Source organism: Phocoena phocoena, chromosome 1 (assembly GCF_963924675.1).
Source record: "Phocoena phocoena chromosome 1, mPhoPho1.1, whole genome shotgun sequence".
Taxonomy (NCBI): domain Eukaryota; kingdom Metazoa; phylum Chordata; class Mammalia; order Artiodactyla; family Phocoenidae; genus Phocoena; species Phocoena phocoena.
Window position 1 is genome coordinate 58,059,471 of NC_089219.1, and position 25,695 is coordinate 58,085,165.

At 37.2% G+C, this 25,695-nt stretch overlaps 1 protein-coding gene across 2 annotated transcripts in view; it reads left to right on the plus strand.

The window, feature by feature from the left end:
• Window positions 1-5,577: 5,577 nt before the first annotated feature.
• IL23R (interleukin 23 receptor) overlaps window positions 5,578-25,695 on the plus strand; it is a 54,167-nt gene continuing 34,049 nt past the window's right edge. Inside the window, exons 1-4 of one of the 2 annotated variants that reach the window (XM_065898240.1) lie at window positions 5,578-5,623; window positions 6,713-6,815; window positions 9,721-10,017; window positions 16,299-16,422. In XM_065898240.1, the coding sequence (XP_065754312.1) occupies window positions 6,746-6,815; window positions 9,721-10,017; window positions 16,299-16,422 (491 nt within the window). In that variant the 5' untranslated portion in view covers window positions 5,578-5,623; window positions 6,713-6,745. Of the gene's footprint in view, window positions 5,624-6,712; window positions 6,816-9,720; window positions 10,018-16,298; window positions 16,423-25,695 lie in introns of those variants that run through there. The other variant, XM_065898249.1, reaches the window with a different exon arrangement.

The window sequence follows — 25,695 nt, forward strand, 5'->3', positions numbered from 1 at the left end:
CTTAAGACTGCGGAACTGAAATTGTACTTTTCGTAATTACTCAGTTGTGAGTTTTGAAAAGTAGGGCAGGCCCAGACAGTGAGCTGGGCACTGTTGGTGAAGCAAAGTGATATGGTGTGGTACACACCCATTGGAGGATGATGGGGTAGAAGTAGAGGCAGCTGAAGGAGGAATGCTGGTACCATAAAAAGGCAAAAGATTTACATGATCTGAAGAGAAACCAGAGTTATTTGGTATCATAAAATCTAGTTCAGAGTCACAAGTGTGAGATCAAACTGCAGGGAATAGGTACGAAACCAAGCCTGAGTCACTGACCCAGATCAGGTAAACTTTGGCCTACAGGAGTTGGCATTCAGGGCTGAAGCTTGCAAAAGTGTGATCCTAAGGCTCCTGTATATTCCTCTCTGATCCCCTAATTGTTTTCATATTTTCTATTAGCATTTTTTTTTCATTGTAATTTTAAAATACAATTTTGTTTCCTACTTCAGGGTCCTTGAAAGCCATTAACATCCTCTTCTGTAGTCACAACACTTAGCCAGTCTATGCTGGCACACAGAAGGCACTTAAGGCCCCTTTATCAGGCCTGTAACAATAGAAGGGCAGGGTGACACAGTCAATTATCCAAATAAGTCTTCAATTGCACATGCAAACGTCAGTATATTGAAGAGTGCAAAATGGTTCTTTACTCCAGGCTCAAGCCCCTTATTGCAGTATATACAGAAACCACCTTAAATGGACCTGAGGAGTGGCTCACTGCCCCTGCACAAGTCCATCCACAGTCACAGTGGGCTTTTCTTCTCTCATCCTAAATTTTGGGGGGCCCACCCATGCAGTTGCCTCTCTTTTGAATGTTTAAAGAAGAAATTGGGAGGAGGAAGCCACTTTCCTAGCCAAATGTCTATTAAACAATTAGACTATTATTCTACTATGAATTGGGGAATTGCTTCAAAGCATAACTCCTGGTTTTTGCCTAGGGAAAAAGAAGCCCTCTGTCTTATCTTTGTGCTGCAGTTTCTAAAGGCCCTTTTCTGTCATCTTGGTTCGATTTGTGACTGCCCAAGGAGGAAGAGTGGATACATGTCTTGCCCCTGGCAGGGAGTGAGGAGGGAATCCAGTCACACTTTAGTCATTGTAGTACAGTAAGCCCTCTCAAATGGGAACACCTGTTTTACATGGTGTAGCAAGAGACTGGGCTGTACCACTGTATCCTAGCTACCAAGAATTGTGCAGATATGTACAAATGTCTGCCCTGAGCGTATCCATATATTAGGGGACTTCCTCTGGCCTCTATGGGTAGCCGTTGTCATCTTCTCTCCTGCAAAAAACAATTCATCCAAACACCCATCAGTCTCCCCACCCTTCCATAATATTGATTTCCTTTTTTTCCACACAGAATTGCTAGATTACTATGGCACAAAACTTTAAGCCTCCCAAATCAGGTCTACTGAATGGGATTTGCATATTTAGTGGTACCTTCAAAGGGATGGCTTAGGAGCTTTACACATGATTCAGACATTCTCCCCTACTAAAGCCACTTCAAAGAAACGCAGTAATCAAAGTAGAAATAGTGTACCTGCTTTGCAAGCACAAATTCAAGAGTTCCCTAGTCCTCCTCTCTAACCAGATTATCTGCCCTAAGCCAGGCCTATTTAAAAATGTTGGGGCTGCCATATCACTTCCCTATATAGAGGTGGTAGGTTTTCCACCTCTATTCAGAGTCAGGGAGTCACTAAGTTCCCATTTCAGGGATCAACAGTCCACTCCTTGTTCTTCTCATTCCCACCCATATAGGGCATCTGAGTTCTGAGACAAGATAGATCCCTCTAGGTCTCCTCCCCAGTGCTAGATGAGTGTTGTTAGGCAACAGTTTAACATTCAAGGTCTTGGTCCAGCTATACTTCTTAAACTGGAAGATCCTAACCAATCCACTTCAAGGAGCTCCTTCTAGTAGTCAGTTGGTTTATGACAGTGTCGCCACTGGATGGGGAAACTGGAGATATTTTCAATCCACAATAGGCAGGTAAATTTATAGAAAAGCACAATTGCATAAGGACTACAGTTCTAGCTGTTTTCTTCTGTTCTGAAGTTCCCTAAAGTGGATTTTTTTTTAAGTTGGAAAAAAGCTAAATGTTGCATTAAATGTATTTACCCTGTATGTGTTAACTCAAAATATACTTACTAATTTAATATGATATATTTTCAAGATCATGCATTTTACACTCAATCACCCTTTTCATCCCCTCAGCCGACAACCATTCCAAACTTTTACCAAATGCTAGAGAAAAACTTGAAATTGTGTGACTTTTAGAAAATAAACAAGGTTTATTACTTGCAGGCTTGTAAGATGGTGACAAGATATCTTCCAAAATGGAATAATTTTGGAAGTAAAATGGAGTGTTATGTGTAATTACCTTGGGACAAGTTTAAATTGCACTGTCCCAGGATACCCAGATGGCAACCCTGCCTATGGAAAGCAAGCCAAGACAATGGGTTTTGATGCTTTCTGATTAGCAAGTGAAGTCAAACCATTTACGTACAAGATTTTATATAGTCGATCCTCATCATTCCAATTCTGTACTTGTGAATTTATTTACTAACTAAAATTGATTTGTAACCCCAAAATCAACACTTGCAGCACTTTGTCAGTCATTTGCTGAGATTTACAGAGTGGCGAAAGACTTGAGTCACACAATGTGCAAGTTCCCAGCTAAGAAACTTGTTTCCGCATGATACTGTAATCAAGTGTCCTTTCTCAAGTCTATTTTAGACTTGAGACATTTTAGACATTTTTCACATTCTGTGCTTTTTTTTTGGTGATTTTTCTGTTTAACACGGCCCCCAAGTATAGTCCTGTAGTATTGTCTAGTGCTCCTAAGTGTAAGAAGTCTGCAATGTACACTACAAAGAACACCCGTGTTACCTAAGCTTTGTTCAGATATGAATTATAGGGCTGTTGGCCCTAAGTTCAATGTTAATGAGTCAACAATATAAACAGAAACACACATAAAGAGAAACACACATAAACAGAAACACACATAAAGCAATATTACGTATTGATCCATTGATAAAATTGTAAGCAGAGACTCACAGGACAAAGAAACAAAAGAAAGAATCACTAAAATAATTAATGAATTGGACTTAATCAAAATTAAAAACTTCTTTCAAAAGATGCTGGTAAGAAAATGAAAAGATAAGGTACAGACTAGGACAAAATATTTGCGAAACGTATGTCTGATAAAGGACTAGTTTCCAAACCACATATAGAACTCTCAAAACTCAGTAATAAGAAACATAATAAACCAATAAAAATGGACAAAATATTTGAACAGACTGTTCACTAAAAAAGAGATATGCATGGCAAATATCTTTGAAAAGATGGTTAAGAAGTACCACCAGCCCCCATTAAAATAAATAAATGAATCCTGATTTGCACTTAGCTGTCCATCAATCTCATCTCCACTGTCTGAATTCCTGAAAGGTTAGATGATGTCCTCTCCTTTATTTTCTATTCTAATTCACTTCAATCTCCTTTTTGCCCCCATTTCTTTTCTGAAACTATTCTCAGGGAAGACAGACTTTTGTTAAATTCAACATTACCTGTTAGTTCCTATCATATTTAATCTCTGACAATTTGACACTTGGTCACACACTTCTCGTATCTCTTCTTCTGTCCTTTGGTCAAGATTTTTGGCTCTGGCCACCTACTCCCTTCCCTTAGCTCCCTGGATGTTCTCTTTGAGTTCTTTTATTCTAATCTTACCTTTAATACTATTGACATGCTGAAATCTTCTAAATTTAGATCTTCAGCTCAAACTTCTCTCTCAAGTTTACCCAAGTCTCCAATATCCTACCAGTCTTCTCTAAACATGCTGTAAGCTCCTCCAAATCTCCATGATCAGAACCAAATTCATTACTTCCCCACCCTCACTCCTCCTTTTGTGTGCTCAGTTAATGCTGTTATCTGCTGAGTCAGCAAAAGTAGCCACAGAGTCAATCCTTAAGCTCCCAAATTCTTAGCCCCACACAGCGGTTGTTCACTGCACAGCTGTTGAATTGGCCTCCACAGAGCTCTCAGGTGTGTTTCCTCCTCTCAGTTCTCACTGCCTTTGCTTTGCCTTAGGCCTTCATCAGACTCTGGTTTTCCATAGCCTCCTAACTGGACTCTCTACCCTCATTCAATTCTCCACACAGTAACTAGAATTATCTTTCTAAAAATCCAACTTGATTATGTATTTCTCTGCCTAACCATCTTTGCTATCTCTGACACTTTCTGATAAAGGAAGTTGGGGTTTTTTTGTTGTTGTTTTGGGTTTTTTTCAGCTGTGTAGCCTGACAAGCAACGGCCAGGTGGCGATGTGCAGCTGGGTGAATGGGAGGACGGACAGGAATACACAGGAATACAAAGCCCATTACATTCTGCCACTGACCTAATTTTCCAGCTCAGATCCTTTTCCCTTCAACCTGGAGAAACAACCTGCCAGTCCTAAACAATTTACTTGCACCTTCTGTTCTTGGTATGTGAAATGTTTTCCCATACCCTCTCCTTCACAGTTTAGAAAATTGTTACTGGTGATTAAAACCCAGTGATAGTCAAAGACATTCTTATTCGTGTATTCCAGTGGACCTCAACCCTGGCTGTTCCTTGTAACTACCAGGAGAGGCTTTTTAAAGATATCGATGCACAAACATCCACTCACAGAAATTCTGATTTCATTGGGTACAATAAATTTGAGCATAGGAATGTTTTAAATATTCCCCCAGAGTATTCTAATGTGCTAGGTGCAACAGATATAAAAATTAAAAAGACAGTATGGAGTTTCTAACTTCAAGAAATTCACTGTGGAGGAAATTAATAAATTAATTGTCATTTACAATATAAAGGAGTACAAAGAGTGAAAAGATATTCATGTAGAACAAATAAGGAGGCAAGAAAAGGTATGTCGCAGAAGTCTCCTGGTGATGCTTACTATAAACCAACCAAATAATTTAATAATTATTTTATTTGGTTGTAGGATCCTGCTAAACCATGAACAATAGTTCAAAGCCACTAATCTGTAATTTTATCATGTAAACAATACAATAAAGCGGATGTTCTGTGATTAATCACCATTATATCTTTAATGCCCCGAACAATACCTGGCACATATTAGATGCTCAAAAATGCTTGTTAAATACATGAATGGTCAACAGTAGCATTTAAACTTTCTTTTCTTAAGAAATGGGTTTATAATGGATATCACTGTTGGTTGCAAATGAAAACTAAGCATCATATCTTTGGTGTCAAAGATTTTGATAGATAAAGCATATATATGTGTTCTACTTCTTGGCTGAGACAGATTATTTTAAATTAAGATGAGGGAAAAAAAGTACTGACAAAGCAGTTCACTTTCAATAATCTGGGTTTTCCCAAATAGTGACATAAGAGCCAGTCATTTTGAATTGGACGGTTTGAGTTCCTCTTTGAGAATCTGAAATGTAGGTCGGTGCTTTGCTGACATTTCCATTTGCCTCATCACTGAAAACCTGAAGTGATCATTGACAGGCAGGCAGTGAGGAAAGAAGATGTGACACAGGCGACAGCCTGGCTCTGAAGTGGAATTATGTGCTTCAAACACGTTGAAAGGTAAAGAGACAACGATCATCTAAATACTCAAAAAACAGCTATATTTTCTTTTGGAAATACATGGGCCAAGTTGTCTTCTCTTAAAAGTTCTTGTGGTATTTCATACAGTGGTTACTGATGGAAGTTGAATCTGTAATATTGTCTATCACATCACTTTAAATAATATTATTGTGTATATTCTATCAGGTGAGTAGTTAACTCCTAACTGGGAACATTTTAGGGCTTGTTTCGCCTATTATTTATAAAGTGAAGACCTACTATTGTTAACAAATTATGAAAGGGATCCTTATATTCATAAGTCACGGGGACCCCAGTCTTTAAAAGTGTTATCAGATATCTTGTGCTATTTGATGAGTCATGAGTTTTGTTGTTTTATATGAAAGGCTCAGATTTTACTAAAGAGATAAAAATAACTGAATAATGTTGATTATTGAATAATTTATTCAATAATGTAGGTAACTGATTACCTGAATAATGTAACTCCAGTTGTAAACTCATGGCAATATTGTTTGGAATTTCTATAAGGTATTTCTTTTGAACTCTCTACAGATAAAAGGGCTTTCTGTAGATTTAACTGGTGATAGCACATAAGCCTTTGTCTCACTTTCTCTTGCTTCATTTTGAATGCTTTTTTTTCTGGAAGTTCTGACATTTTTGGCTTTTCCTGAGTTTTACTTATCAAAGACTAATATTTCTGGAGCTTGATAGGCATGTAAACCTGGTCAGGAAAAGAACTGAGCATCAGGGGTTAGAGCAGAAAGAGATTTCTGATGAGAGAGACAAGATTAGGAGGAGTTATATTTTATCAAGGGTCAAAATGTCCTACTAAGGTAATTCATAGTGATTTGGGGAGGGTATAAAATTCCATACTTTTGCTTTACTCCTCCACCTGTATTCTACCTCCTCGCGCTCCAGTAAGTCCTTTGCCCTGTTTCCTTTACCTCCCCCTTCCTTCCTTCCTTCCTTCCTTTTTTTCTTCCTAATTATTCTCATCAAAAGCAACTGTTAGAAAAAATGTTATGCCTTTTAGTATTTTATTGCTATTTTATTAAAATATTACAATTTAAACATTTTTCATATTTTTTCTAGAGGGCGACAAAGAGCTTTTTCCTGCTTTTGGTCATGAATCAGGTCACAATTCAATGGGACGTGGCAATAGCTCTTTACATATTCTTCAGTTGGTGTCATGGAGGTACAGTGTTTTGAGTACCTATTGCTATTTTTTATTCAAATAAAATGTTGAGTGTTTATTATGTTCATGGCATTATGCTAGGATCTCTGAAGAATAAAAACTTATTATATCCAAAAAATTATATGCACATAAAATTATGTGGAATGAAATAAAGTCCAACCTCCCTACTAATTCAGGATTCATTTATCAAGCATCCTAACAGACAGACGTCTAATTCTTATACCAACATTTCCACGAAGGAGCTTATTATTTTGAGTTGGCATATTCTATCTTTGAACATTTTTAACTTATACGATAACTCATCAAACATTTCAACTTAATTCAATTCCACAAACCATTTATTGATGGTTACCGTGTGTCAGGTGCTGTGCTAAGCCTTGTATTCCTTCGTGCAGTAGTATTATGTGCTATTATTATTCCTATTTTGTAATTCACACAAACATCTGGCATTATGACAAAGGCATACACTGATTTTAGGAGTCCAGGAGGGAGATCATCAGAAGTTCAGGCAGGGCAGCCATCAGCTTTTGAGAGTTTCTGCATAGCATCCTTGGCAGGTGACAGGGATTCATTTACTAGGAGATAAGCAACACCAAGGCAGGGTTCTAGACCTTGAAGGAAGCTTTGCAAATCATGCAAGTTACTCAGAATAGTGACAAAAGCAAAACTGTCTTCTGTAGGTTGGGACACATTATATTAGAGATATAGAAGTAGCCCCACCTTGAGAACTAGAATCCTTCCAGCAGGATATTGGACACTTCCAGAGTCAGACCAACAGCTATCCAAGAAGATTTAGTAAAAATAAGACACCAGCTACTTTTTCCAGCTTCTGGAAATATGCAAATGATAAGTAGGACTTCTGTTTATATATCCAAGTGATTAATATAAAGCATAGAGAAATAAGACAAGCCCGTGTCATGTGGCATTAGAGACCTACCAGCTGTCCATTAAAAATTATTCTATATATTATTGTTCAATCTGCTATGAATATTTTTAATATCATCCAGACTATCTTTTCTACTAGAACAATATTTTACCCCTTTTTAACAGATTTGCTGAATAAAAAATATACTATGTTTAGCATTCCTCTGACCAATCTAAAAAGAAGAAATTAATGTTTTATATGACTTATTTTAACATATTAAAAAGAGAAATTGACAATTTTTCATATGACTTATTCTTATATAATCCATGTTGATTCCTGCTGATTACTGATTTTTTTCTATGCACTGAAAAATGATCAACTTATTAATTTATTCTTGAATGTTGTGAAGCTCAGCAGTCCAGTGTTTCTGGGGTTCTTCTTTATTCCACTTTTGAAAACCGGGAGAATATGTGTCCAAATCTGAAGTCTTCTGACATTTTTGATATTTTCTGTGTATTCTCAAACACTACTCACAATGGTTTCATGAAAGTATTCACAGATTTTTTAAGGTGCTCAAGATGCAGTTTGTCTGAACTTGAATTGTTGAACTTATTTAAAGCAGTCAGATGCTTCTTAAAACTTCTTCCATGTCTTTGCCTTCAATTCCCTATTGATAATGATGGAATTATTTTTAGCATTACCTCAACATTTAAATATTTATAACTTATATGTAAATGTTCATTACATAACTGGCCATATTCAATTATGCTTATATTATAAAAAATTTAACTCTTTTTAAAAATTAATTAATTTATTAATTAATTAATTTATTTTTGGCTGCATCGGTCTTTGCAGTGTGCGGGCTTCTCATTGTGGTGGCTTCTCTTATTGTGGAGCATGGGCTCTAGGCATGCGGGCTTCAGTAGTTGTGGCACGTGGGCTCAGTAGTTGTGGCTTGCGGGCTCCAGAGCGCAGGCTCAGCAGTTGTGGTGCACGGGCTCAGTTGCTCCGCGGCATGTGGGATCTTCCCAGACCAGGGCTCGAACCCGTGTCCCCTGCATTGGCAGGCGGATTCTTAACCACTGCGCCACCAGGGAAGCCCCAAAAATTTAATTCTTTAAGCTTTGAATTCCAAAGATAAGAACTTTTAAAAATCAAATACTGACCTTTAATTATCACTATTTTGATAAGGTTTTAAGATATTCTGATACAGGTATTTCCAGAAAAAGCCTACAATAAATTTTCCTTGCTGTGAATTTAATTTAATTGATATTGCATTGCATTGTCATTCAAGTTTATGAAAATGACTTTATTGTCTTTTGGTTATAAAAATAATATGTTATTATATAATTTTAAAAACACAGAAATATACAATAAAAAATTACTCTAACACACAGAGATTATCATTGTTAATATCTTAGTGTATTTCTTTTTAATTCATTCATCGAGTTATTTTTAACATTGAGCCTCCATTAAATATGATGTTTTGAAACTTGCTTTTCAACTTAAAAGTGATGAATTTTAAGTGGTTGTCAAGCAATACATTTTTGCAGTTAGTAATTAGTACTGATTTTACTCATTAAACTCATAGTTTTCTGTTAAAAGTAGCCTTTATCAAGTGAAAGTGAAAATAGCTGGTGAAAGAGTGAAAGATTGAGTAGCTGGTTAGTGGGGTTTGGATTCTGCAGTGCCAATTCTTATTCCTAATGTTACCTTTGAAAAATGAGGTAGACTCAAAAAGTCTCAGTCCTCACCTTTAAACCAGGAGAGCTAATCATATTTGCTCTTTAGACAGCTAGAGAAACTTAAAGGCTGAAAGCTGACTCTAGTCTTGTGTCGTGCTGCCGAACATCAATAGAACACGGTAAAAACACACTTTGATAAACTAAACAAATGATACTCTGAGTCCTAAAACTCTTTTCCAATGGAAATTATTCAGTTAATCGAAAAAAAATTTTTAATGCAATAGCGCACATTCTTCTGAATCTCTGGTTTTAATGCTTTACATGGAATTTTTAATTTTATCTATTTGTTTTCCAGGAATTACAAATATAAACTGCTCTGGACGCATCTGGGTAGAACCAGCCACAATTTTTAAGATGGGTATGAATATCTCTATATATTGCCAAGCAGCAATTAAGAACTGCCAACCAAGGAAACTTTATTTTTATAAAAATGGCATCAAAGAAAGATTTCAAATCACAAGAATTAATAAAACAACGGCTCGCCTTTGGTATAACAACTTTCAGGAGCCACAGGCCTTTATGTACTGTACTGCTGAATGTCCTGGATATTTTCAAGAGACACTGATATGTGGAAAAGACATTTCTTCTGGATGTAAGTGTTGAGGTGCATTCAAAATCCAAATGAAAGTTAGGCTAACAATTAACTGGTAATTACCAATCTTGTCTAATAATAGAGGCAAATTAATATAGTTCACTTCTTGTATTAGTTTAATGTAGGAGTTGCAAATTCAAATGTCTCCAGGGGCCAGGCTGGTGAAACGTGTGAGTTAAGGAGGCTGATGGGATCCGTGCAGAGAGGAAAGCACAGTGATGGTCTACTGGGCTCAGCCACTGCCCAGCTTCAGCATCTATGAGGGTCCAGTATCCCTAGATCTTTGGACACTTCAAAAGAAGACAGAAGTGTAAATTTTCAATGTGAACTCTACAAACTTTAAATGTTTGTATGCCAATGCATTCAAAAAATAATTTTTCAACACTAGTCTGGCCAAACACAGCATATGTGCAGGGCAGCATCCTCAGATTTTCACTGTTGCTCTTCTCATCTGTTTTTTACTTAACATTGTTATCCAAACTATTCAATAATATCAACCTTGAAGCAGATCCCATTGAAAAATTTTGAGGCTAAGATTTAGGAAGGAGAAAAACATTTGCAACATTAGCTTTGTGTCCCTGCTATACTTCTTACCAGCTGTGTGACCTTGGGCAAGTTGCTTAACTAGTCTGAGCCTCAATTCCATGTCTGTAAAATGAGGCTAATTATATTGGCTATGGTAAGCATCAAATTTCAATAATTTATTTGAAAGCACATTATACACTTTAAACTACAACATTAATGTGCCTAAACCCTCTTAAATGCATCCTTTTGATAAAACATGGGGGGATTCTGATACAATTCCCTGCACCTAATGTCACTGCCCTAATTGTGAATAATTGTGTTTGTTATTATTAAGAAAAAAATTAATTAAGTTAATTTTTTAAATATTTGGTAAGTTCAATTTGTGTTCCTGGTATTCTGAAGGTGTTTAAGTTACTATAGTAATATGGGCTGGCTTGTATAATTATACACTTAACTCTTGGTTCTACTATTATGAAGGAACAATCAGTAAGTTCAGCACGGTTTTAACCCAGAGGTTCATTCCCTACAGCATCTGGGCCCATTTTCAGTGAAAGATAGAGGGCTTTGGGTCTTTGTCATGCTCCCTTTCTCCATACTTTTGAGAATCAAATCTGAGTTCTTCCTCATCTCCAGTCCTCAGCTAGACAGAGCAAGCCCACCTGGCCACCTCCACCTGCCCCTTGAGGGGATGTCTGAGAAGCAAGAGGCTTTCTTGTTCTCAAGTAAGGCTATCGTCCTGCTGGGCTCCTGATCTCTGCGATTTTCAAGAGAGAAGAGCCGTGGGAAGTGGTAGAGGTCAACTAAGGAAGGAAATTAGTAGGTTTTGGAGTCAAAGAAAAAATTTATGCCTTAAAGTAATACTAACATGCTAAACTTGCCCTAAATTGTAGGAATTGAAACCACAAGTAGACATCTTATCTGATGTCTAAGGACTTCTTAGCTTGTCCACATCCTCAGGAAACAGAAATAACCCTTCATGCTTAAATACTTTCCTATTTATTCTTTGGGGGTGTGGTGGGGTGTTGAGAGAATATTTCTTTAGAGGGCAAATGAGTAACTTTCACAGTTGTGTGGAAAGATTAGTTTTTAATTAAAGCCAGAGTAAGAAAGGAGGCAAAAGAAGTACGCCTCCTTCCCTCTGTTGCAGTTTGGGTGACAGGTTATTGCCAACCGCTCTCCCTGTGTTGCCTGAGGCCCTCTGCCCTCAAACACAAACACCAGGCGATGTTTAGGGCCAGGAAATGGCCTTTTCTCCCCTTCTAGGACAACATATTAGAAGCACTTATACTTTTTGCTGATGGCTGCTTAGAAAGAACATCATCCTTTCCACTTATTTACTTCGTGAGTTGGAACTTCTTACATAGACCTCTGGTTATGAGCGTGAAATTGTAACTGCCATGTAAGGGTGTACTCAAACTCCTGGATTCAAGAACCCCTGTGTTCTCAGGCGCTGCACTCTTAGCAAACAGAACTTTCTATTTAAGTAGGTCAAGCAAAGGTTTTTGAGGGGTTTTGTGGTATTCTAGAAATCACATTGCTTTCACTGGATCACTTTGATTACAGGATATTCATCCTGTGAGCTTTATTGTGTCAACTTATCATCACTGTTCTGAACAAAATGATTATGTATATTTTTTTAAACTGGAGACAAATCATAAAAGACAAAGAGAAGATAAATGAGTCGTTGCTGTTCCTAAAAAGATATCTAAACGTATTAAAAAGGTTCTGTACCTTAATGTGTAATTTGTGAAATACAAACTATTATCACAGTTTTCATTTTTAGCCATAATCTTAAAAACTTCTTAGATTCTTATCTGTGATTAAATGCATGCATATTATGAAAAGTATTCTATTACAGTCACACCATTCACGGGATAAAATACTATAAGATGTCTTTATTCATTTAAAAACACCAGATTAAACTATTCATGAAAGTCATATATCCACATAATCATTTACTTAAAAGTTTAAATATCTTTGACTTAAATTTTAACCATCTTTGATCTCTACTTGTCACCAGTGCCTAGAAGGCACTGAATATTCATCTTTAACATTGCTACTAAGTCTCATTAGTGACACAATAGGCTGGTCTGCGTGCTCCTTAGGTAAGGAATTATGGAGTGATCTTTGCCAGAAGTATTGACTTTCTTTTAATTTTAAATTCTTCTCATTGTCATTTTATTAATCAAGCCAATCAAGTCATGAAATAAACTTTACTAAGTGGTTGGTATGCACCAAAAATGTGTTAAATGATAGAAATTCAGAGAAGAGGGGATCACAGACAGTGCCTTCAAGAAGCTCTCAGTAGAAAATGATACTTGGCTAAACTTTGAATTAACAAGAAATCTGGCCTGTGAATAGTGAGGGACCCAATGGTAGGGGAGAGGTGCAATTAGTAGGAGAGAGCAGAGTGTTTTCTGCTATCTGGCTGTACAGAAGGTTTTTATCCATGGACATTTAATAACCTGGCAATGAGATCTAAAAACAATTCGGTCTTATTCTTATAACCATATTCACATTCCCTTCTTTACATAGCTTCACGTTAACAAATAGTGTGTATATTTGCATGTGTGTATATAATCTATTTGATCTTTTGCAAAGTTAATTAGTTACCAGACACTTCAGAGAGAATGCTGTGGCATAACATAGCCCAAAAGACTGACAGCTGTCTTTTAGGATGGCCAAATCAGTGATACTCTGTCTGAAACCAGAGGGAAAAAATAACTTCAGCACAGATCACTGAGGGACCCCAACTCAGTCAATATCCAAAATGATTTAAATTTATGTTTCCACAGCTACCTCCTTCAAAGCTCAAAGAAAACTTAAAGATTTCTTTTATCCTACTTGGAGTCCAGTTTCTCCCCATTGTAACTTGATACTACAACTACACATTTTAGTGTGTTCTTACTGTTTGAAAACACGTTTTTTTTTGTTTTTTTTCTGAGAACGCCAAGTTAAAGTTTTATTTAACATCTTTATAGGAGTATAATTGATTTACAATGGTGTGTTAGTTTCTGTTTTATAACAAAGTAAATCAGCTATACATATATCCCCATATCTCCTCGAAAATATTTTTTTTAATTGTAAAATCAAATTGCATTCATGTAGAAGGTTTTTAAAATTTTGGACTAACAAAAAAGAAATACTTATCATTTCTATAATCCCATAATCTCACTACTAACAGACTCCCTCTTTAATAATTTGGAATATGTCTTTCAAGTTTCAGTATTTTTCTCTCTCTCCCCTTCTCTATCTCTCTGTTTGTCTCTCAAACGAGACTACTATACTGTACTATTTTTTTCACTTTATCATATGGCCAGTACTTACTTACTTAATTAAACATATTTCTAGTGCCTTCCAAAGGCCATATACTTAAACTGTCTTCTATAACTTTGTTTTTGGATGTACTTTAGGAGTGCATTTTGGGTTGTTAAGGTGGTCTCCAATTCTTTCATTATTAGGAACAACACTTTAAGAGGCAAACCCTCTTTAGCCAAATATTTTTGTATATCTATGAACATTTCAATATGGTTGCATTCCTAGATTTAAAATTGCTGGGTCGCAAGATGTTACTCCCACTTTTAAAGATTGTGATATGTAAAGTGCTCTCCATAAAGGTTGTATCAATTTGCATTCCCACCAGCAGTGTGTTAGAGGATTTCCCTGAGTTCATTCCAATACTGTGGATTAACATTTTTCAAAATCCTTGCCAATTTGATAGATCTAAATGACATCTATTATTGGTTTAATTTGCAATGAGGATAAATTTTTCATATATTTATTTCTTCTTTTATAAGTAGTATTCTTGGTAGATGATTTACAGGTGAAGTGCAAGAACATACTTGTATTTACGATAAAGCTTTGGCTATAACTTCAGGTGCATAAATGTCTGCATTTTTATTCTTTCTGAGCCCCCATCCTTTCCTTTTTTTTTTAATGGGAAAGAATTATCATGTTCTTTTTTTTTTCCTTTTTTTTTGGGCGCACAGTGAGGCATGTGGGATCTTAGCTCCCCGAGCAGGGATGGAACCCACGCCCCCTGAAGTGCAAGTGTGGAGTCTTAACCACTGGACTGCCAGGGAAATCCCTCTTGTCATTTTTTGAGTTGTCAAGTTTCCCAGGCAGTATTGCAAATGTAGGCACAAGCTGAGAGAGCCACACCTGAAAAGTGAGCATATGCTAAACACTCAGTATTTCCATACTTCTTTTTTTATCTTGATTCTTGGTAATTTATTATTGGATGATGCATCTGAAATTCCAGATGCAGTTCTACAGTTGCTGGGGTTTCATAGGCTTCAGAGGCTCCAAGGGCTCAAACAATGTCATTAGAACTCTCTCATCTTTTCTCATTTCTTGGGTTTTATTTTCCCCTGTGTTGGCTTCATTCTTAAATAGACTGTTTCACTATGACAGCAAAATGGCCATCAACAACTCACTGCTCACATGTTACTCAGAGATAGCAGTTTCAGTGGGGGAGAAGCACCTCTTTTACAATGGCTCCAGAAGAAGATCCTTGGATAACTCTGATTGGTTCATCTTGAGTCATGTGTTCATTCCCAAGGGAAATACTCTGATTAGTTAGCCTAGGTCAAGGGTACACTTCTGTGTGATTGACAGCCCTTGTCATAGGGGTGGAGGTTGGGAGTGAAGGAGATGTCAATTCTCAAAGGGAAAGATGGTAGCAGACAAAAGCTAACAATATTCCCCATAACAGGGCCACTCGGAGAAAGAGTTGAGGGCATGGGAGAAGGGAAAAAGAGAGAGAAACTAGAAATAGAATTCTATGAATGCCAAAAAATTTTAATCTTTTTTTATTGTAGTAAAATGTACCATTTTAACTATTCTTAAGTGCACAGTTCTGTGGCATTAAGCATATTGTACATTCACATCACTGTGTAACCATCACCACCATCCACTCCCAGAACTTTTTTCATCTTGCAAACCCAAAGCTCTGTACCCATTGAACAACAACTCCCCATCTCCCCCATCTCCCCAGACACCATCATTCTACTTTCAGTCTCTGTGTGTTTGACTGTTCTAGATACCTCCTATAAGTGGAATCATATAGTGTTTGCACTTCCATGTCTGGCTTATTTTATTTAGCATAATGTCCTCAAGGTTCATCCATGTTGTAGCATGTCAGAATTCCCTTTCTTTTAAAGACTCAGTAATACTCCATTGTATGTATGAACACCAAACTTTTAAAGTGGGTAGTGGAATAGGTGCTGGAGAAGTAGATAGTTGCCAGAGCAGAAGAAAAACACCATGGAGAACCCTTTCACAAGAGCCAAAAGGCAGAGAGGTTTCAAGGTGGGAGTGACCAAAATAGCAAATGCTGCAGAGGTCAAGCTCAATGATGACTGCACAGAAATCACGGGATTTGTGGATTAGAAAGTCACGATGACCTTAACAACAGTGGTTCTGGTGGAATCACAGGTCTGAATCTTGATTGTTTGGGGTTCAAGAGTAAGATACGTTGGCAGCTGAGGGGAGAAAATTTGGAGAGGAATTTTCTTTTTGGATGGGAGGAACTTGATCACCTTAGTATCCCAAAGGAGGGGAGAATATAGTAAAATATATGGAGGAAAGTAGCAATGTTTGAGGGCAAAGTGGGTTGCAAGGTGAGCTGGTAGGGATGGAATGGGGGAGGTGCTGTGTACGAACTGGCCTGGTTTTCCAAATAAAATGGAAAGTTTATCAAGTAACTATAAAAAACTTTATGTTTCTATGCTCCTAAGTGATATATTTTGTTGCAGATCCACCAGATGTCCCTGACAAAGTAACCTGTGTCATTTATGAATATTCAGGCAACATGACTTGCACCTGGAACCCTGGGAAGCCCACCTACATAGACACCAAGTATGTGGTGTACGTGCAGAGGTAGGTTCCCTCCTAACAGTCTAACCTGAGCGAGTCCACTGCAGTCCAGCCCATGCTGTGCCTCCAGCAGAGATCCAAGAAATCAACTTTAAATATTAAATGCATCCTTTTTATCACCAACTCCCTAATAATGATCAAGGAAGCTACCAGAACACTTTTCAGGCCATTAATATTTTCACTCTGTGGGACAATGTGTTCCGTAATCTTTCTACTCTTTTCACTCATTGGAGGTAATTGGGGGCAAGGGCCTAATGGGATACAGCACAGCACAGTTTTAAAAGGATCTTTGCTCAAATCCCAGCTCCATCCTCCTTCTAGGGTTTAGGCAATTTTAATCTCTCCAAATTGCCATTTCTTTATCTTTAAAATGGTTTTAAAAATAAAACCTAATGCACGAGGTAATTTTAATTATTTAAGTGGAATTTGGCTTTTTAAGTGTGTATCACTGTGCCAGGTCCATAGTCAGCACTACATTCACGGAAGCTGTTAGTTATTAATAATGACCCCCAAATCTTAAATTTGGTGTCTGTGTAGGCTGACCATCTTCCCTGGTTTGCCTGAGACTAAGGGAGCTATCAGGACACAGGACTTTCAATTTTAAAACTGAAAGTAATAATTGAATGAAAGTAATAATTTTCTAATTGAAGTTGAGGAGGGCTTTGTGGAAATGCTCTTTGGTTACGTTCTAACAATAACCAGACTTCAGGAGCCAGACAACCATGCAGCCAAAATCTCTTAAGTTTTATGCTTAAGGACAAATAATTGATCATAAGAGTTATATTACTTCATACTAAATTAAATTGGGAGAAATGTATCTTTAGTTTCTGCTATTCAGAAACTGCAAAATAGGAAAAGGTTGATGTGAAAAAAATCTTTTCCTTCCTGAATGTACATAGTTCAAATGTTTCACTGTTAGAGCAGTTCTTCAGAGCTACTGAGGCTGTCTCCTGGGCTATAGTCCTGTTTGCCTTGAATAAAACTCTCTTCTATCCTTTAAAAAAAAAAATGTTTCACTGTTACATCTAAACTATATCCACATATGTCAGTCTGTGTTGGACTCCTTTGCGAGTGTTAAAGATGGAAATAATATCATTAATTTGGGGGGAAAAATTGTGGGCAAACTGGGCTACATTGGTCACCCTATCCTTGTTTTGTTTCATTTATTATTTTTTTAAAAGAATGTCTTTAGTTTTGTACAATTGATCCTTGAAAAACGCAGGGGTTGGGGTGCTGACCCCTTTGTGTAACTTCGTGTAACTTTTGACTCTCCCCAAACTTAGCTACTAATAGTCAACTAATAGTTGACCAGAAACCTTACTGATAACATAAACAGTTGATTGACATATTTTGTATGTTACATGTATTATATACTGTATTCTTACAATAAAGTAAGCTAGAGAAAAGAATATGTTATTAAGAAAATCATAAGGAAGAGAAAATACATTTATAATACTGTACTGTGTTTCTTGATACTGTAAGTTAATTTTGTCTGTTTACAAGATTAATCATCTTTTACTACTGATATCAAAAATGAAAAGATCATGTGAAAAAGAAATTCATGTTTATTTACAGGTGTCACAATTCATGCATTGATAGGGAAGAAGCAGCAATATGATTGCTTTATAATAGCCTAGCCTATACACTAATGAATGAATCATTATAAAATTTTTATGGCATACAATATTGCAGTCATATTCATAATACAGCATTGGAAACTTTGTTACATTTTTTAAAAAACCACTTACCTGTGATGATAGGCTGATACGCAGTTTCTCTGATTAGGAAAAACAGGCGTACTATATGGTAATGTAATTCTTTGAAAGCAAAATTATAGCACAGTAAGAAAGTAACACATCATTAATTTTATATTAAATATCACTTACTTTATGCCTATGTAAGGATAGACAAGTATCTACTAACATCTACAAATATTTTATGCATTTATGACATACCTAAGTTTTTCTTAATTTTTTGATATCTCTATGCAGTCCATCTGTGAGTTTTTTCAAATTGTCGCAAATCTCCTAAAATTTTTCCAATATATTTATTGAAAATAATCCACCTATAAGTGGATCTGCGCAGTTCAAACCCATGTTGTTCAAGGGTCAACTGTATTTGAAGTACACGTTTACTCTAGTGATTCTCAAAAGTTTCACAAACTACTTTTTCTTTTATACTTAAATATATATATATATATTTATTGGACTCCTACTGTTTGCCAAGCACTGGGCCAAAAGCTTTATATGTGCTACCTCATTTAATCCCCTATACAACCTTGTGTGGTACATATGATTATTTTTCCGATTTTTGTAGACAGGTGACTGAGGCTTAGCTAGGTTAGGTGATGCATTCAGGGCCACACAGCTATGAGAGGGAGAGGTGGGATTTGAATCTGGGGTGGCCTGACTGCTTTCTTCCTAGTTTAGTCTTTTCTGCTGAAGTGGTGTGGGAACCCAGATCACAGGGCATATTTGAGAGATGCTATCCAGGTCTCATCATTATGGGAAAGAATAACCTTCCAATCTTACTCTCTCTCTCCATCTGTTAGGTATTCAGAATAACTTTGATTAAGTGAAACATAAAAAGTAACACCTCTGTGATCAAGACATTTTGGGTAAAAACTAGACAGATTTTATGAATACATTGCTAAGCCTGGGGTTACTGGCTACATGTCATGGGCAAGAAGCTCACATCCTTTACTAAGTTGCGGTATGGTCAGGTAGCAAAGGGATGATGGAAACACTGAGATCAGTGATGGGTTGTGTTGTCAAATATATAATATACTAAACACTGCGCTCCATACTTCATGTGCCTTACATCTTCAATCCTCAGCTTAACCTTGAGCAGTAACTATTAGAATTGTCCCTTTTACAGAGCTTATGTTACTTCCCCTTAGACATAAGGGAGCCAGAATTCTAACAGGTGTCCAAGACTTAACCAATCCTCCTTGCCTCTGGGATAAAGTAGTCCCCTCGAGATGAAGAGTCCATGAGGACAAGAATCTCATTGCAAAGGCAACTTTAGGAATGTGAAAATGAGGGCAGTATGGGAGCAAACACCACAGTTTAAGCTCAAAGAAAAGTTAGATAGTGCCAGATTGACAGAGAATGCCTAGGCTTTGCTATCTCCTGCAACTTATACTATCTCATGGACTCACTGATCTTGATTAGTTGGTTAATTCTTTTTCTTTTAATATAACAGCTTTATTGAGTATAATTCACATACCATACAATTCACCTTATTTAAAGTGTACAATTCAATGATTTTAGTATATTCAAAGAGCTGTACAACCATCACCACAATATTAGCACGTTTTCTTCATGCCAGAAAGAAACCCCATCTTCATTAGCAGTTACTCCCCATCTCCCCCCAACCCTCCCAGCCCTAGGCATCCTCTGTGCATTTGCCTACTCGGGACATTTTATATAAAAGGAATTATACAATTTGTGGTCTTTCATGACTAGCTTCTTTCACTTAGTGTAAGGTTTTCAAGGTTCATCCATGGTGTAGCATGTATCAGTACTTCATTCCTTTTTATGGCTGACTAAAGTTCCATTATTGTATGAATATATCACATGTATCCATTCATTAGTTGATGGACATTTGGGTGGTTTCCATTTTGGGGCCTACTATGAATAATGCTCTACTAACATTCATGTACAAAATTATGTATAGACATATGTTTTCATTTTGCTTGAGCATATATTGATACTTAGGAATAGAATTGCTAGGTCATATGGTACCTCAGTTTAAACTTTTGAGGAACTGCCATACTGCTTTTTTTAATGGAAGTATAGTTGATTTACAATATTATGTTAGTTTCAGGTGTACAACATAATGATTCAATATTTTTATAGGTCATATTCCCTTTAAAGTTATTGCAAAATAATGGCTGTGTTTCCCAGTGCTGTACAATATATTTTTGTTCCTTATTTATTTTATAAATAATAGTTTGTATCTCCTCATCTCATACACCTATCTTGCCGCCCCACACACACTAGTAACCACTAGTTTGTTTTCTATATCTGTGAGTCTGTTTCTGTTTTGTTACATACATCTGTTTTATTTTTTAGATTCCACATATAAGTGATAACAGAGTATTTGTCTTTCTCTGTCTGACTTATTTCACTAAGCATAATACTCTCTAGGCCTATCCATGTTGTTACAAATGGCATAGTTTCATTCTTTTTTGTGTCTGAGTAATATTCCATTATATATATGTATATATATATATATATATATATATATATATATATATATATACCACATCTTCTTTGTCCATTCATCCGTTGATGGATACTTAGGTTGCTTCCATATCTTGGCTATTGTAAATAATGCTGTTATGAACATTGGGATGCATGTCTCTTTTTGAATTAGTGTTTTCATTTTCTTCCAATATATACTCAGCAGTGGAATTGATGGATCATTTGGTAGTTCTGTTTTCAGTTTTTTGAGGAACCTCCATACTATTCTCCATAGTGGCTGCACCAATTTTCAATCCCATCAACAGTGTACTAGGGTTTCCTTTTCTCCACATCCCTGCCAACATTTGTTATTTGTAGACTTTTTGATAATAACCATTCTGACACGTGTGAGGTGGTATCTCATTGTTTTGTTCTGTTTTGTTTTGGCCATGCTGCACATCTTGTGGGATCTTAGTTCCCCGACCAGGGACTGAACCCAGGCCCTTGGCAATGAGAGCGCATAGTCCTAACAACTGGACCGCCAGGGCCCCTCTCATTGTTGTTTTAATTTGCATTTCTCTAATGATCAGCAATGTTGAGCATTTTTTCATGTGCCTGTTGGCTACCCCTAATTTCCTATTTAGTATCATAAAAATGTTCTCCTAATATTTTATAAGATTATTATATATCTCTTTTAAAAGCCATTAATGCATTAACAATTATATCTGTCTAAATTATTTACATGTGGTTTTTGAGGGACACATCTTTATCAAGTGAGGAATACTTGCAGTAGTTATGAATACTGAAATTGTTCTCAGTACTCAAAAAGTCACTTTGGAAATCTTAAGAATAGATTTATTAAAGAACAAACTGTCAGAAATATCCATTGGAAAGAGTACAGGCTTTAGAATTTTATGTTTGAATTCCAGTTCTGAGGCTTATCATTTAGATGTCTTTTATGGTACAAATATCTGAAAACCCAAGTGCAGTGACTTAAACAGACAAGGCCATAGTGGTAGGTAGTACGGAGCTAGCATGTTAATTCAATGATACCCCAAGGAACCAGGCTCTTTCCACTTTTCTCCTCTGCAGCCTTTAGTGTGTTGGCCTTAATCCTCAGATGCTACACATCCAGGCTTCTCATCCAAGTTTCAGGAAGGAAAGAGGTGAAGGGAAAAGGATATCCTCCCATGGAATTCCACTTGCATCTCATTGGCCAGAGTTGAGTTACATGTCTACTCTGTCAGGATGGCAACCTCAGAGAGGGGTGTTATGGGTGGAGCTCAGTACTGTCATCTAATAGTATCTGCCACAATTGCTAGCTGAGGGATCTTGGTAAATTTGTTTAGCTTTGCTAAGCCTCAGCCTCCTGAGAAATGAGTATAAGTAATACCATACTGAGTGTTATAAAACTTACAAGAAAGCAAATTATAAGAAAAGGCTCACAAATAGGAAATGCTTAGAAACTGACAAAAAGGTGATGTTAGAATATTAGAACATTAGGGTGAAACTCAAGGCTGGCTCTCTAGACTTGTTTGATTTGTTCCAAAATCAAAACCTGACTGATCTGGGAGACAAGATTAATGTAAAGCCATAAAAAATGATCACTTACAGGATATTATAAACACTGACTTTATTTACATTATTTTCAAGTAACAGTAATTTTGGACAGATGACTATCTAGAAAGATTGTTAAATGTGCTCTAATAAGACTAATTTTCTAACTGTTGTACATATGTCAGTAGTAAAGTCACTCATTTATTCAAACTAGAAATGTAAACCCAATGTGGGCAAGAATTTTTGTTTGTTTTGTTCATTGCTATATTGCTTGAGACCAGGATGAGGCCTGGCGCATAGTAAGCGCTCAATAAACACTCGTTGAGTGATTATTCTGATAACTAGAAATAAACATTTACTGCATCCTCCCTTCACAATCTAGTTAACTAATAATACTACAAGGTCCTATATATTAAAAAAACTTTTCTTACTGTCTTTTCTGAAACCAAGAGCAAATTATAGACAAACTCAGGCAAACCTAACCCAAATTCTGACTTGATTGAGTCCAGATTAATGGAATTTTATCATTTTTTAAAAAACTTTATCATAGGTTATCATAAAAGATGTGAAGGGTTACCATAAAAACAAATGTTCTCCTCTAGCAAATTCAAAGAATGAGCTCCTATAAGCACAGACAAATTGGAAAAGAAAATAAACATCTGTTTGTCTTATAATTAATTAAAAATGAACCCATGAGTTGAGAAAAATTAGAGAAATCCATTTTTTCTAACTTATGGTTAAGAAGGCCTTTCCCCCTAGGAAAAAGGTGAGTTATAATGAATTTTGTGGTTGAAGTGGTATCAGATTTAAAAAGCCTTTTCTAGATCCTGGGTTCTCAGGGTATTTTCCACTTGGGCAGATAGGTAGAGATCAGCATTTGCAAGGTTTCACTTCCAACTCATGTGGTTCTGTTTTCCAGTAAAATCACATATAGAGAGAGGCATTTCACCTCAGCCCACCCACTTGTTTCCACAGTGGCAGGAAGATGGCATTCCCTCTATGGCAGCATAGGGGCCATCAGGGCCTCCGTCTGGTGTTGGATTGAAGTTGTAAAGTAGAGGAATTGTGTCTGTGTTGCTTCAAGAGTCTTCTTTCTCCCCAGAACCTTTGTGCTGACCCCACCAGCAGAGCTGCATGTCCATTCACATACACTCCTCAACCCCTTTGTATTTTGCTATGTACCAGTGGGTGGTGATAGAAAAAAAAAAAATGAATCTCTGCTAATAAATATCTACTTACTGTTGTCCCGTTACGCTCAACAGCTTCATGTAAATACGTTCTTTCTTTACCTTGGATACTCTTGCAATGTCTGGCACAGTACCTTGTTGAATGAAAATAAATACCTTGTTGAATGAAAATAAGTGCATGATGGCCCTTCATTCTATTTTATTCAAGTCAATTTAACAAATATTTATTTAGTATTTCATGTCTTCTTGGAACTATGTTAAATGCTAGAAAAATTTTTTAAATACGCAACATGTCGGTGCATGACAAGTTTATCAACTGTTCAGAAGAGCACCAATGGTAGAATTTTCAGGTACTATGAAAGACCAATAGGGTCTTTTAATTTTTTGTTTTAGGTATTGCATTATTCTTATTATGTAACTGCTACACTTCCACTTTTTATTTATTTATTTATCTTTTGGCTGTGTTGGGTCTTCATTTCTGTGCGAGTGCTTTCTCCAGCTGTGGCGAGAGGGGGCCACTCTTCATTGCGGTGCGCCGGCCTCTTACGGTCGCGGCCTCTCCCGTTCCGGAGCACAGGCTCCAGACGCACAGGCTCAGTAGTTGTGGCTCACAGGCCTAGTTGCTCCGCGACATGTGGGATCTTCCCAGACCAGGGCTCGAACCCGTGTTCCCTGCATTGGCAGGCAGATTCTTAACCACTGCGCCACCAGGGAAGCCCAGGGTCTTGTAGTTTTAATGAGACCCCTAAAAACAACTGCCTACTCTTCCAGTTCATAAGGCCTGCTTATTTTTGCCACATCTTCCTCTCCATATGCACATTCGTTATAACCAGAGTTCTTAGATATAATTCCAAATATATTTGAGGCTGTGATGTTATATTTCTACTGAGTTCAATAACCAGTTCATATGTTAAAATCCATCTCCTCACCGATTCTGCACCAGTGCTTGGAGAGCTAATTGTGGCTGGGAACAAACATAAACTTACTGACTGATATTACTTTATATTCATGACCACTCACCTCACCTGGACCCAGGTGGCCACCCAGTAGTCCTACTACACTTCACTGGTCAAGTCACTCCCCCACTAACCGGGTAATTATTTCATTACTCTTTCTTTCATCTCTGGTCTCTAACATCTTCTCCCCTTCCTCACTCTATTGATGACCTGCTTTCTATTTCACTGAGAAAATAGGAGTAATGAGAAATACCACAGCCTCCCTCATCTGCTGACACACTGACATCTGTACCCACATACTTGGTCTTACCTTCTAGTACTGTGGATGAAGTACCATTGCCCTGATGCCAGCTCTCCACTGTGTACTAGATCTTACCCTGCCTGCCTACTAGAGGACATTGCTCCAATAATACTCCTTTCTTCTGTATCATCACCTTTTCTATCTTTACTGGATCTCCTCATCAGCTTTCAAAGATGCTGTAACATCTGCTCTCTTGAAAATACAACCCTCCCTTGGTCCTTGCCTTCCACTAATCTATTTCTCTGCTCCTTCTATGGCAAACTCCTCAAAAGAGTTGTTTGTACTTTCTGCCTCTACTTCCTCTCTTTTCATCGTCTCTTTAATCTAGTCAAGTTTTTGCCCTTCACCTCCAGGTCTTAGCAGTGTCACTAATGACTTCCCCATTGCCAGATGCAATGGTTTATTCTCAGTCCCCACCCTCCTTATCAGGAGGATTTACCATCAGGAACATTAAACTTAGCTTTTTACTTCCTTCTTTTGGCTTCCAGGACAGCACTCCCTTTTGGTTCTCCTCCTACCTTCCTGTATGCTTTTTCTCAGTCTCTTTTGCCAGTTCCCCTTTATTCCAGTAAAGTAATGGTGACCCAGAGCTCTATCCTAGGACCTCTTATTATCTCTATTTACATTCACTACCTAAAAGATCTCACCCAAATTTATGGTGTAAAACTCCCTAATCTATATCTCCAGTCCAGATATCTCTCCTGCAATGCAGCCATCATTTATCTAACATCTTACTCAGTATTTCCTCTTGGATGTCCAAAACGTATTTTCAAGCTAACACTTTCAAAACCAAATACCCAGTTTCCTTTCCCCAGACTCGCATTCCCTATCTCAGTAAGTGGTAGCACCATCCTTTGCAGTATTCAGGTTAAAATCATTGGAGTCCTCCTGGATTCCTCTCTAACACGCCCCCCCATTCAACTGATCAGCAAAACCTACTGGATCTGTCTTTAAAAAACTGACTTCTCACTGCCTGGTCCAAGCCATATCATCTCTCACCTGCATTAGTAAACTGGTGCTCTACGCTTCACCTTTGCCCTGCTACAGTCTATTATTCACAAGTAGTCAGAGTAATCCTTTTCACACGC